This window comes from Diceros bicornis, chromosome 8 (genome assembly GCF_020826845.1).
Source record: "Diceros bicornis minor isolate mBicDic1 chromosome 8, mDicBic1.mat.cur, whole genome shotgun sequence".
Classification (NCBI taxonomy): Eukaryota; Metazoa; Chordata; class Mammalia; order Perissodactyla; family Rhinocerotidae; genus Diceros; species Diceros bicornis.
The window spans coordinates 39051957-39066631 of record NC_080747.1 but is presented as its reverse complement, the minus strand read 5'-3'; the positions used below and the strand labels follow the sequence as shown (position 1 = coordinate 39066631).

At 38.5% G+C, this 14675-nt stretch overlaps 1 protein-coding gene across 2 annotated transcripts in view; it reads right to left on the bottom strand.

Annotated features, from left to right (window-relative positions):
- The window catches only part of ATP10D (ATPase phospholipid transporting 10D (putative)), a 110050-nt gene that overhangs the window by 23027 nt on the left and 72348 nt on the right, over positions 1-14675 (bottom strand). For both annotated transcript variants that reach the window (XM_058547002.1, XM_058547001.1), the window contains exons 11-15: positions 12059-12247; positions 9031-9640; positions 8307-8413; positions 5902-6028; positions 4124-4308 (exon numbers count right to left, since the gene is read on the bottom strand). In XM_058547002.1, the coding sequence (XP_058402985.1) occupies positions 4124-4308; positions 5902-6028; positions 8307-8413; positions 9031-9640; positions 12059-12247 (1218 nt within the window). The remainder of the gene's footprint in view (positions 1-4123; positions 4309-5901; positions 6029-8306; positions 8414-9030; positions 9641-12058; positions 12248-14675) is intronic.

Below are 14675 nucleotides of genomic sequence, written 5' to 3'. Positions count from 1 at the left end.
AAAACAGTAATTATTGTTTTTATCTTCTTTTTGATTCAACACATTCACTCATTCACCAAGTATTTATTGAGAAACTACTATATGTTAGAAAACATTCTAGGCGCTGGGGATATGTCAATGAACACAAAAATGCCTGCCTTCGTGGAGTATACATACATTCTGGTCAGGATGTTCTTAGTGGTGCTTATCACATTTGTTTGGCGTATATCTCTCTACTTTCTTCACCTCACACTAGTTAGGAAGTTCTTTAAAGGCAGATATCACTTTTAATTTACTTTTGAATCTTTCATAATGCCTAAAAGAGGGTCACATCGGCACTCAATAAGTACTCACTGAATGAATTTTACCCAAGAAGACTAACAATAAACTTATCCAGAAATTATTGTGTCAAATGACCACTAAGCACAGAGCCAAACGAAATCCAGGAGCAGTGCACTTAAGTTTATTCATAGAAGAGCCCCTCACTCAGAGCCCATTTACTCATTTCAAATGCTGTTTTATCAAGGATTTCTCAACTCACGACAAAATAAGATGGGTAGGGAAGAAGTAGATATGGATATGTAGGCATGACACAACAAAGCCTTAATAACCTATAAACTATAAATAAGAGATTCAACTTTAAAATGGAGCTACTTGGCAACCTTTATCTTAGGAACAAACATGATCCCACACATCTCAAAAGCCCCCAAGGAAAAGTGTACAGAGATGAATCAAATTATAGGTTCAATATACAACAGTAAAAAATTATTTTTAAAAACTTACCGGAGTTTGGTTAAATTAAAATGGTACAGTTAGAAGGTAACATACCCTGCAGTCACTGAAAATCAAGATGTCTATTAAGATGAGACAATGTTTAAGATATTGTTAAGTGAAAAAGTATAGCTATAGTATTTACTACAAATCCAGCCTTTGTAGCATTTATATGTCATAGAGCTAAGAATACAGTCTGAGCGGATGCCCTCCAAAATATGAATGTAAATTATCTGTGGTTTTGTGATTACAGATTGATTATAGATGTTTTTATCCTCTTATTTGAATATGTATTGTTTATTTTTATGAATTAACTATTTTTTCGTTATAGAAATATATATATGCACACACACACACACACACACACACACAATCGATCTTCATTATTCACGGATTCCATATCTATGAATTCACCTACTTGCTAAAATTTATCTGTAATCCTACAATCAATGCTTGCGATGCTTTCATGGTCATTTGCGGACATGTACAGAGTGACAAGATAAATTTGAGTCATGCAACTCGCCCCTTCTCAACTGAAGCTGAACAAGGTGATGCTCTGTCTCCTTATGTCAGCTCCCATACTGCAAACAAGTGTCCTTTTCACTGTCTGTGGTGCCACATTTTTTGCATTTTTGTGCTTCTTGTTGACAATTTCACTGTTTAAAATGGTCCTGAGTAACTGATGTGCTGTTTAGTGTTCCTATGCACAAGAAGGCTGTGATGTGCCTTACAGAGAAAATGTGTGTGTTAGATAAGCTTCGTTCAGACACAAGTTATAGTGCTGTAGGCTGTGAGCTCAATGTCAATGAGTCAACAGTATATATTAAATAAGGTGTCTTTAAACAGAAATACACATGAAACAAGGTTGTATACTGATGGACTGACAAAAACGTTGTGACCAGAGCCTCACGGGAACCTAATCCTTTATATCCCCTCGGAGCAATGGTCAACATTCACTAATTCATGTTTGCAGCAACTTTATAGAACTTAACTCTATGAATAACAAGAATCAACTGCATACATATATAGATAGACAGATAGATATTATGTAACACGTAATATAATGTAGAAAGTATACTGAAAATAGGAGTCCAAAAATTTCAAGTTTACTTCATGCTTGACAAGTAATCAGCTGTGGGCACTTAGAAAAATCACAACCTTTTGGAGTTTCAGGCTATAAAATGGGGAGAGATCATGTATGAAAAAGCCTTTTAGGGCCAGCCCCAGTGACCTAGTGGTTAAGTTCGGTGCGCTCTGCTTCAGCGGCCTGGGTTTTGTTCCTGGACGCGGGTCTGTCAGTGGCCATGCTGTGCAGCAGTTCATGTACAAAAAGAGGAAGATTGGCAGCGGATGTTAGCTCAGGCAGATCTTCCTCATCAAAAAAAAAAAGTCTTTTATAGATTCTTATAAACATTATGAAAATAAAAAGTTACTAGTGCAAGAGAAAATTTTAAATGAAATTATTAAAATAAAACAAAAAATTAAATGAGGAATCCTGAAAGGCCTTTACATCACAGTGCAGTAAATAATTCAGGATATGATTATATTAAAACAAATAATCAAAACTTTTATGAGCATGGAAACTATGTAAGGTTTGCAAGTGCTACATTTATTATAATCTAATTTGAAAACTGGAATAAGATTAGGAACAAAAGTTGATGGAAATCGGTAAAGTTGAGGTACTGCACCATAGTAATGACCAGACATTCCATCTGCTGCCAGGTGGCCTGCTTAGAATGTTACAGGAGCAGTTCCTTCACTAAATGACAAATTGGGTTCCATGATCTTCAATACCTTTCTTAACTCTTAGCTTCTCCTGAGGGGTGGGGAGTGGGAAAAAGAAGAACTACCAGTGACTGAGCCCCCATTATGTGCCCAGCATTGCATATGCATGGGCTTGAGTCGTCATAAAACTAAATTAAATTATGTTCATTGTGTTCTGTTTAGTTATCTGGAAAATTCACACAGGTGGAATAGCTACTGATAGCAAAACCAAAAATAAACAAATAAAAATCTTTCACACTTAGAATAGCCCACAGTGGATACGCAGTCAAGACTTCTTGAATTGGTAGTTTTAAATGCCTTTAACATAAATTGTATATTTCCAAAAGAATTTCACAATTCTAATGATTTTACTGTTCAAAAAAATCTCAAAGTCAAAATCAAACACCAAGAATTGATGACTTTTCCTTTTTAATGTTCACTGAACCCATTTCGTCTGGCAGGTACCACAGTAAACAATTTATATTCTCTCATTTAATGCCTACAAAAACCCTATGAAATAGGCATTACTTTCACATTACATGTAAGGAAAAAGGGACTCAGGAGAGTAATTCACATATCTAGTCACTGGCAGTCTAAGCCTTGGGGCACATCATTTTTAGTGACTAAAATGACTAAGCATTTTCTCATGCTCAGCCCCTAGCTGGTTCTGGGAACTGACTGGTGGTTGTGGTTATAGGTCCCTGGGCCACTGCCAGCTGCTAAGGAGAACCCATTCTGTGTTGAATAAAGAAAACTTCCTCAAAACGTACTATCTATTGGGTATTGATTGAGCCTGACCATAAAAACATGGCTAACCAAACACGGTAGCCTGTGACCAAGGCCCAAGATGTGATTCTGATGAAAAGCTCCAGAGGATTTCTGAGAGGCAGTTTGCTGGGAAGGAATGGATGTCACCGACTAGGTTTGACTACAGAGGAAGAAGGGAGGAAGGTTTTCCCAGCTAATTAAACATTAGGCACAAATCTTGGAGAGTATCACTATACAGGGAATCTTTCGAAAAAAATAAAATGCCTGTCTAACTGATTAGAATGTTTGCATTAAAGAGTAGTGGGGGGAAAAACTGGAAAAAATAGGCTGGGTCCAAACCTCTTAAATTCTTTCTCCTTAAAAAAAAAAAATCTTTTTTCCCTTCCCTTAGATAGGTCAAACATTTTATATTCTCAGGAGCACTATCTAAGAATTACCACTAGAGGGCATGATTATCCCAAGAGCCTGAATTAATTTATTCACCTGATTCCAATAGAAATCATCACTTCCCCTCAACTTGAAAACGGGAACTTGATATATTTTGTCATTATGGGCTGAATTTTGTCAAATTGCTGATAATCCAATGTATAGGGGAAAAAAGCAAAAACAAAATAAAAAGGACACTTTCTTTAATGCCTGTATTCAGCAATGATTCCCCTGAATCACGATGCTTTTTTCCAGGCCTTTAGAAGAACTATGGTGTCCTCCCTAGCACAAGCTAGGTTGCTGAATGGAAGAAATAATTATCAAGGAGCTTTTCTTTCTCCTTACGTACATCAAATCACAAATGTCCCACTGGCTTTGAAAAAACAAAAAGAGAGGTTTGATCCATTATACCTACTTTACTTTGGGTACTGAGGATAAAGAGCTTGTCATCTGGCTCCAGCAGTTTGCATGCATAAGCTATGTTGACAGCTGTCTCCTGCTTGTCCCCTGTCAGCATCCAGATCTTGATGCCAGCTTTGTGAAGGGCTTCTATAGACTCGGGGACTCCCTCCTGCAGACGGTCTTCAATGCCAGTAGCACCTAAAAAATAACCAAAGTACAACAGGGCTTATAAGGAACCAAAGCCAGCTGAAGCCCACCTAGGCTACAACTGGACCATATCTGTTAGCAAACCCAATCCTGAACTACACCAACCGCTCCAGCAGCTTTCAAGGATCCAGAGGAAGTGTGAAGACCCAGGCCAAAATCATATACAAAGTAATATTTTGGGAGGGAAGCTTTAGGAATCCATGAATTTATCAAACTTATTTGTTCTCCTTTCAGCTAGCTTTCTTATCTTTAAATTGAGGAGGTTTGATTCAGTTACTTATATAACCTTGCTCTATGGTTTTGTAATTTTATGATGCTCCCAAGAGTAAGGGCAGGCTTGTAAAGAATGCCCTTGGCTAGTAAGATGTACTATCTATTTGCAATACTCTTTCATAAGTCCATAATTCTCTTTTCTGAAACAATTGGGGCCGGAAGTTTTGAAATTTAAAAGTTTTTTGTATTTTAAAAAGGTAACATGGGGCATATATCATATTTTGTAATCTAGTAATCAAGCATATTAATATTTCCGCAGCAGAACCTACAAATGTTCACACTAATTAAGATAATAAAGACTTATAAATTAGTTTTATCAAATCAGGCCTGATTTTGCTGCCAAGTGAGTTTTGGCTAAACCCACATTTTTTATTTTGGAATTGCAGATGAGGAAATGTGGATCTATACTACTCACATTGTAGGCATCATTACTCCATTGGCTAGATACTAAATTAGATCATTGCTTTTCTTTGAACCAGAGGAATGGAGCTCACAGGCTGGTCTCTTGGTGTGCTAGCGCCTATATTAGAATCTAGATCTCCAGACTCTAGGGCAGTGGTTGTCAACTTTGGCTGCCTCTTAGAATTACTGGGGGAGCTTTTAAAATTTCAAATGCCCAGGCCACAGATCAGACCAATTGAATCAGAATCCCTGGGAATCAGATGCAGGCATCCGTATTTTTTAAAGTGCTCCAGATGACTTCAAGATGCAGCTCAATCTTAGACAAGTGGTGTGAGTTGTTCAACCTTTAACTGAAATCAGGAAGTAAGAGAAGAGAGGGAAATAAATATCATTAGTCCACTTGCAGGCAAAGGATAAAGAACATGGGCCCTGAAGCCAGGCAGACCTGAGTTTCTTCTTAGCTCTGTTAGTTACTAGCACATGACTTAGAACAAGTCATTGAACTGCTTGGTGCCCCAAGTTTCCTCTCAATAAGAAGGAGATTTGTTGTGTGGATTCAAAAAGACAGCACAGATTAAGTACCTTATCTAATGCCTGGCAAGAAACTATAGCTTTCTTCTCTTGAACCAGTATATTTACTTGGTTTTGTACTCTACGTTAAGTGTTGGGTTTTTAAATGATCTTCTTAAGGATGACCACCCTGATCCCACCATAAATGAAGTCTAGTTCACTGCAGTGGAAAACAGAATAGAAAGGATTGGAAGCTGGGTAGAGGTGAGCCTGGACAAGGTGGGAAGGACCACATATTATCTATTAGATCAAAGTGAAAAAAGGCACTAGTGAATAACTTAGAGACATCCAGCATTTTTCAAAATTCTCCATTCAGACAATACAACACAGTCTACCTACCAAGTAAAGTTAGTTTGTTCTCCAACCTCATGGCAGATTCAAGTAGTAATTCTTCCCTGTTGTCAATGCTGGTTTCAGCTAAAAAATGATTCCTCAGCCACTCTGCATATTCAGTGTCACTCATGACCTATGGGGGGAAAAAGGAGCTATGAAGCAGGCTATATGATCTTGCAGGATCCTGCCAGGACTCACCCCTGGCAAAATACCAAGTCAACAACTTGTTTTAGGTATTCCTCTGTCTGGGCACACTCATGCCAGGTCCATATCCTCATGCTACCTGGTCACAAGCTTCCCGAACTCTGTGATCAGATTAGTGTAACACTGGTGATGAATGGATCCCATAGCTCAGTGTCTCTGGGAAATTCTAAGCACCATATAAGATGAAAGTGGGTTAATCTACTTAATTAAACCAGGGAGTATGCAGTTAAGAGAAGTCTCCACTTGGTAGTTAAATCCAGAGTGATCCTAATGGTGCAGTTGAGAAAGTGGTGTCAGAACTGTTCAGTTTGAGGTATTATGTAGCCAGCAGCACCTGTGACATCTTTTCATGGTTGGTTTATGGGGTTAGTTATTTGTAAAGGTAAAAAGAGAGAGGGGGCCAGGTGAGTGAAGCAAGAAAGTCTTGCTCCAAACAAAAATTAAGTGGAATTCCTGGAGATGGAACCAATGGTACATTTTCCTTTGCCTTCAGGTTGCCATAGAAAGAAATTCACATTTCAGTTCTTATAAAGGAGTGTGGAGTAGAGGAGGGGAGGCGATTTCTTTCTTCATCGACTCATTCTTCCCCACAAGGTAATTTGATTTGGGAGAATCTGTCATCCATTGGCCTACATTTATATCAGGGGCATTGGCCTACATTTCTACACTGAAAAGGCAGAGGGTCTGTTTTGATTTTGAACTCTCCATTCTTCTTACAACTTTGTGTGAAGCAGGCTTTTGATTCTCCATGCACTGGTTGACTAAATGCCTTGGAATCTACAACAGATTCCATTTTCTCTAAGGTAGCTCCCAAGAACTAGAATTTGGGTAAGAAATGACAGGTCCCTACTTTAGTCTTAGGTGCTAGCTACAGTCTCCAATTCAGGTTTCCCAGGAGCCCTGTGGTTTGGGAATTACTGGACAGCCATTAATGCACTGATACTTTGCTCTCATGTATCTTCCTGTCTTCTCTACCAGCTAGAGCCTAGAATGAAGGAGGGAAAATTGACACTCTGGCTTCTAACACAGCAAAAATTAACTGCAGCACCAGAGCCAGGGAGGGAAAAGAAGACAGAGGGGGTGGGGGTAGACATGGAGAAGTGGGAGAGAGGTGATAAGAGTAGCTTCCTTGGTTCTTCTCCAGTATTTCCCCTGTGTGGGCTAGCTGCTCTTTGCTTCTTGTCCTTCAGTGTTCATCAAAGTCTCTGTTACACAACTAACTCCCCTCCCTCCCCCAGAAGCACATCCTTCTGTTGCACTAGCCCTTGCTAGTGGTGGTGGACTCTCTCTCTCCACCCTAAACAGACCTTCTCCCTCTTCTCCTGCTGTCTGCTCTACTCTGAACTACAATGGGCTACTTGAGTTTGCACTGAAGGAAGAAACACACTGTCCAGGTACGCACCTGGGGATGTAATTGTGGCCACGGTTGTAGGGATGGGGCTGAGGAAGTCTTGGCTTTTCAATGAGGGAGGGCACTGTAGGGGTCTGAGGTCTTGTGTAGCCTCACTGCAGCTGTGCAGCTTGACTTAGTCAATACCTAAGCCGCACCCCATTGGCTAAATGGCCCAAAAATTTGACCAATTCACTGTTAAAGGGCTCCATCTCTGTTTCTTCCATGACCTTCAGGGGTGCTTCTGGTCATAGCATCCTTCAAATCATTTCTTTGAGCTCTGTCTTCTTTCTTATTACTTAAATTTTTACTTAGAAAGGATACACTATATCCCAGTATTATTCTCAACAGAGAATAATCAATACTGAGACAACATTTAGTAAATTTACTTATATGTACAGATAAAAACTTATGAGCATGTAAGGAAAAAATAAGGTGGGTCCCTGGCCTCATTCTATCCAAAGCACATTTAATGCTGGAAGATAGAGAAGTGATGTTTACGACGTATTTGGGAAAGAAAGTAGGATCTAGGAATTTTTGTTCCCAGCCAAACTGCACTTTATATACAAAGGCACTCAGATATATTAAAACACATGAGGACTCAGAGAAGATAACTCTTAGGCACTCTTCTGGCAAAATACTCTGAGAACAAACTCCAAGCAACTAACGTGCACGGACTAGAGAAGCCGTGAAAAGAAAGCCAGTGATCCAAGGACTTTGCCCAATGCCTGGACCAGGGCTTGATACTTGCTAATTTTCTTAAGCGATGGCTAAACAAGGGAAAGATAGAGAAGAAGGGTGTACTGAGTAGCCCCACCTTCTTGGCTACACACAATGTGCGCAGGCCTCGTTTGGCGTAGTCATCCAAGTGTTTCTGGGTTTTCTCCCTTATTATCATCTGTTGTTTCTCCAGACTTGCTCCATCTGAAATAATTAACAAAACACACATATTCCCACCAGTCTGCCCAATTACAGACATATTTTTAAAAACAATGATAGCTTAACCCACAAGAAACAAAAGGCCTTGTAGTTTTGAATCCCAAATGTGCATTTATAAAAGGGATCCTCAGAATAAATCTTTCCCTCGTTCCTTTCTCCCTGGGGAGAGGAAAGTACCAAGAACCTAATACAAACATCATTCCTACACCATCAATAACAACAGTAACAATAAAGTTAATAATGCTAGCAGTCATTCACTGAGCACTTACCATTTGCTAGGCACTTGGCAGTGGCTCTACATATACTGCATATAATATGACATTAAACCTCTCAGGAACCTATAAAGGAGGTACTATTATGCCCATTTATTGAAGACTTGGCACTGAATAGCTAGGTAACTTTATCAAGACACACCTAATGCTAGAGGCCAGATGTGAACCCACTTATGCGCTCTCCTAGCAAACCCTAGGCAGCTTTCCCCACTTCATCAAGTGTGATCGATCCCCACATATCTGCTTGTTTGCCTTTATAAAACATTGAGAGTGGCTTTTTAATCTCCGAGCCCTTCATGTCACTACCCTCTCAGTTCTGTATGAACCCACCTGGGGAAGCCACGGAGAGCAATTCCATGATTACAGAATCAGCACCCTTTGTATACACCACAACTTGGTTGGAAAGAGGATGTCGGACCACCACAGACATTCTTTTTCTTACTGAGTCAAAGGGCAGGATGTGTAGGAGTTGAAATGTTAATGGTCCCAAAGCAGCAAAGTCCACCATGACCTGCTCGGGGGTCCGGGACTGTAAAGTGCATTGGTAAGCCCTGGCAGCATACACTAAGGCTGCTTCATCTGGGCTCTCGGCCTCATAACACAGCTTGGAGGCCAAGGGCTGTCCAGGGAGGGATTCCACCTTGCCATTTGTGATGCCTGCATCACTGTCTTGTTTCTCTATTTCTGTAGGGCAAGCTGCATTCTCAGAGCCCTGGGGGCTCTCGCTCATCTGGGAGACCTCTTCCTCCACAGGTGAAGCCAGCTTCATTCGACTAAAGAGAGAGAGTCTGTTCACAAAGGCGTTTGGGACCCCAGAAGATGGCTCTTTCCCAATGGCAAGAGATGGTGAACTCGATCTTCGGACAGACAATCTCTGGAAGAGGTTTTTAATCTCTTCCAAAGACTTAATGGGCATTCCACTCAGTGAAGAGAGTCTGATCTAGGAAAGATAATTTGGGAAGGTCTCAATAATACAGTCAAAAGCAGTTTATAACTTCGAAGTCAAACTGGGAAAAAATTAGATACGAAAAGAGCTACCACTCCCTTAAACAGCTAGCAGTCTGCTTCATACCTACAACCACCACAGAAAACATTAATAATGATGAAAAAGATGTGCTAATGTTGATGCCATTATAAATTTCTATAACCATTCAGGAAGGAATTTGGCAACTGATAGCAAAAGACATAAAATGCTAATATTACTAGCAGTGGACATACAGCAACTTTTTCCTAATAAAATAACTTAAAATATAGACAATCCTTAATCTTTTTTGTGTACATGCTAGCAATAACAATTTAAAAATTAAAAGCAAACTAAGTCTTCAATAATAGCAAAATAGAAATATCTTCTTGAAACATTATACAGAATTTAAAACAAAGTTTCTAAAGACTATGGAGCAAAATTGGAAAAATTATAAAAATAATATGAATAACATAAGAACAAATGAGTAATAATGCACATATTAAAAACAGTGGAAGAAAGTAAATCAAAAGATTAACAAAATCTTTTTCCTTTTATTTTCCAGTTTCTAGACAAGGTTGTTACTATGACTTTTTTTCTTTTTTTAAAAAGGCCAATAAACAAAGTAGCTTATGGAAAAAGAGTTATCAGCATTATAATGTGAATTTTAATTTCTATTTTTTTTTTTTTTGTGAGGAAGACTAGCCCTGAGCTAACATCCATGCCAATCCCCCCCTTTTTGCTGAGGAAGACTGGCCCTGGGCTAACATCCGTGCCCATCTTCCTCCACTCTATATGGGACGCCGCCACAGCATGGCTTGCCAAGCGGTGCATCTGTGCGTGCTGGGGATCCGAGCCTGCGAACCCCAGGCCGCTGAAGGGGAGTGCGTGCACTTAACTGCTGTGCCGCCGGGCTGGCCCCTTTAATTTCTATTTTTATAAAACATTTTCTTGTTTGTAGCCTGATTTCTTCTAGTTCTTAATTTTTATCAGTGATTAAATTTAGAATTGAATACTAATCATGAAGACTAATTGGATCCTAAAATTTTCTCATTCAGAAATGCCCAAGGAATTAAAAAGTTTTCTCCTAAAAATTATTAATTCTATGATAGTTTGAGAGAATCATGCTGGTCGATTTTCAAACTTACTAGCAACTCAGAAATGAAAAATAAAACTCAATCGCAGATGAGGGTTCTGTATTCCATGTGAATTCTGATTAGCTCCTATTCATTGCCTTTCTATCATTACTTTGAAATATCACGAAGCTTAGGCTTTTATATGCCTACAGAGATTTTCTTTCAGGCCATAAATTATACTCTCTGAGGATAAGGCAACAATATTTCTTAAACAGAAAACACCAAAAGATGCCTACTTTGGAAACAGATGTATATGAAGAAGTGTTATATCGGGAGACAATAGAATATTCAGTGATTTATTCTCTAACTACATAATCACTTTCAAAGGGGAACTTTTTAGTCGAAATCTTATAAAAATACAGTTTCTGAGGAAATGAAAGCTTAATTGGAAGCAAATTATTTTTATGTTAAAGTTCACCACCTCTGAAGTTGCCAAAAGAAAATGATCTGATGGAAATTAAAATTTAATTGGGTTGTGCTGCAAATTGAATTTTAAGTGGATGTGTGCAAAAGGGGAGCTAGTTATACACAAGGAAGCCAGCACAGCAAGTGGTGAATCACCAGTCTCTAAAACAAGCTTTTCTTTCTGATTGAAAATGAATTTTCCATGAATTCTAAGTTACAAATTAGACTTGAAAAATCCAGCTTTTGTGGGAACTACAGAACCTCGGTATAGTATAGACGTATTGGATTTTAGATTGATTGAGTTAAAACTAACCCAACTGGTAAGTGAAAAAGGTACATTATCATTAAACATGATAATGAATCCAATACTTTATATTTTGCTTGATGTAGTATATATGATGTTGGAGGTCTCAGTAGTCTCAAAGAAAGCTTCAATTTGGTAAGGAAACTAAAGCAAAATGAACAGAGCCACATTCCGTAAGAACTGCTCTCATGAGCTATCCTTCTAGAGGCAAAATAGCGTAGTAGCACTGAGCTATACTTCCTGGGTTCAAATCCCACCTCCCCCACAGATCCATCCTGTGACCCTGGACCAGTTACTTACTTTCAACTGTGAAATAGGGAATAGTAGAGTAATAGTACCTAACTCATGGGGTTGTTGAGAGGATTAAACACGTTAATACCAATAAATCACTTAGAACCTTGTAAGTGCAGAGCACAAATTAAGCTCTGTATAGATGTTAAGCTGCTATTATCAGCTGATTAATTATTATTCATATAACAAGACCAGTACAAGTACATTTAAACCCAAAGTTCTCTTCTGGAAGGTGACCCTTGTTTGCATTAGAGATTTTACCTTTTGTCGTGGTTGGTTAGGAGCAGAAACCACTACTGTGTTGCAAATTGCCAATGCAATAAAGAAGTCGATGATATACAAAGTCTCCAGGGGTGGATTTGGGATGGTCTCATCTAGTGGGGTAAATAGCTGAGGTGTAATCTGACTAAACTTGTCCAAAAGTCTCGTGTCTGGTACCACATCTGTTTCCTGAAGATCCAATAAGACAAAGTGTTGTTACAATAAGTATCCAAAAATGAGTTTTAAATCTACATGAGAAGTAGCTTTTATAACCAGAATTTATGAAGCATGAGACAGTAAACTTTATTCTTCTAAAAAAGATTTAATGTATATGGTATTATGGGAAGTGAGAATAGGGAAATAAAAGACAAAAAATAAATAAATGGAAAATCCAGAATGCACAATATTAATGGAGACTACCTTGGCTATTAACGTGAACTAAACAGGAAATAAGAACAACGTGTTTCACCAAAATCTAGTTGAATGAGTGTTTTATTTTGAAATACACAGTGCCAGAGCTATATTTTATTATGTCCAGGATTCTACCTTGGGTGTAAATTCATCCAACAGCAACTGATGAGTATCAACTCTTTTTAAAGTGAGGATGTTATTCATACTATATTATTTTAACAAAATATTCTATGGCTGAAGTCACTATTATTGTAATAAACCAACCCTCCAAAATAAAAATTACTATGAGCTGGCTAACAGACTAAATCAGCATTTCCTAAGCTTCCTCCAAGAGATTTCTGATCATCAAATATATTTGGCAACTATGCCCTGTGCCCTCCTCTTAAAGATTCCTTGTACAAACTGGTTCTAAGAAGTTCTGTTATTAAAAGAAAAATACTCCATTTTGGTTAACACAGTGCTTCTCACACTTATTTAAGAGTACTAGTTTTAACAAAAGAATGCTGTAGTAGAAATCTGTTTATAATCCAGTAACATATAGTCAATTGCTTTACAAATTTTTCAGATGAGTCAAAAGAGGGACTACCTGCTCCGAATCAAGTTTTCACAAAAGTGCCATTGTATTCTAGAGGAGTCCTGGATGCAGTTGGCTGGCTAAGCATACTGGCTGCAGGAAAGCCAGGAGAGGTGATTTAGGGAAAAGAGTAAAATATGAAGATGTGTGATATTAGACTCAGAAGAGCGTGGCTTATAATTTATGGTTAGGAGTTTGGTGACAATTAGCATAGGCTTAATAAGAAAAGAGCACAGGCTGAAAATCATTTGGGTTTGGGTTTGGGTTCAGGTTCAGGTTCTAGACCCATTGAATACAAGATAGTGGCCTCAGGCAGCTTACTTAACCCTCTGAACTTCATTTTCCTCTTCCGAATAATGGTAAAAATAATACCTACCTCACAAGGTGATTGTATAAAGTAAATGAGATAATGAGAGAGATGAGACCAGTACAACAGGAACCCAAATAATTTAATGTTCCTTTTCCTTCTTGAACGATACATTCACCTTCAGGCAGGTTCGGGTTATCAGGCTCACAATGGGTTTTAAAGGTTCAAATTATCTGCGGTCACAAAGCATTCTTATATTTCTATCTAAATAAACATCAATATCCACTGTCCTGTGATACCTGACTGAGCAATATTTGAATCCCAGTGCAGTCTGATGGAGTTCATAGGCACTCTTACTCTGATGGCTGTTCATTAATGAGTGTAGCACATTTCCTCATGAGTCTCAGATATGGTAACACTGAGCCAGTGCTTGTGCTAGGCCCTCAGCTACTCAGAGAACAAACCTTTCCTCAAGGATCTCCTTGCCAAAGTCAGTAGAACAGAGGGGTAAAGACTGAGAGACTTCTTTCTCACTCAATGCTTAGTCAACCAAGGGATGCTTGGGTAACTTGTGGCATGGTAATCATCAAGGCCTATGATTGATTACACTGTCATCTAGTGCTTGTGTGATTCCATGGCTTGGAGTAATATTTCCAGAGGCATCTTTCTCAGAATGTTAATATGTACTAGGCAAAAAAACAAAGAGTTCCATACTGAAATAAGTTTAAGAGGTGTTTAAATTAAATAGGTTTCTTTATTGCAGCACTTCTCAGAGAGTTTAATGAGTACTGAGAATCTCCAAGAAGAGGTTAGTATGCACAAGATTCCCAAATTTTATTTTTTAGAGACATTTGTTCTATGGAACATGTTTGGGATTGAGTTAGAGGCCTTAGAAGCTAATAGTGATTTCATTGTATCCATAATCTCCACATTGACTAATAACTGGTTTCAGAACATAAGGACTCTACTGCATTCTGGAGTCAATCTAAGACTAATAAAAGGTTTATAACTGCCACCTGTGTGATAAATGCTATTGACATAAGTCAATCCAATATGTCACTCAGGGAATTTGGTAACTGCATGACCGAGAACCCGTACCATCACCATGAGAATAAAAGAGATACTAGAGCTGGCCAAAGTCGAAGCTCTGGTCAGCAAAACTGTGTTTATAAAAAGTACTGTCAAAATAAACAAGAGAAAAATCCAGAAACTCATGGCCATACAAGACGCTAAAAGCATCATAAAACAATATATAAAAGAAGAGCCCAGAAGATTTAAGAAAAGATCCATATCAAAATGAAGCTGCAGGCATAGAGCATTCTTCT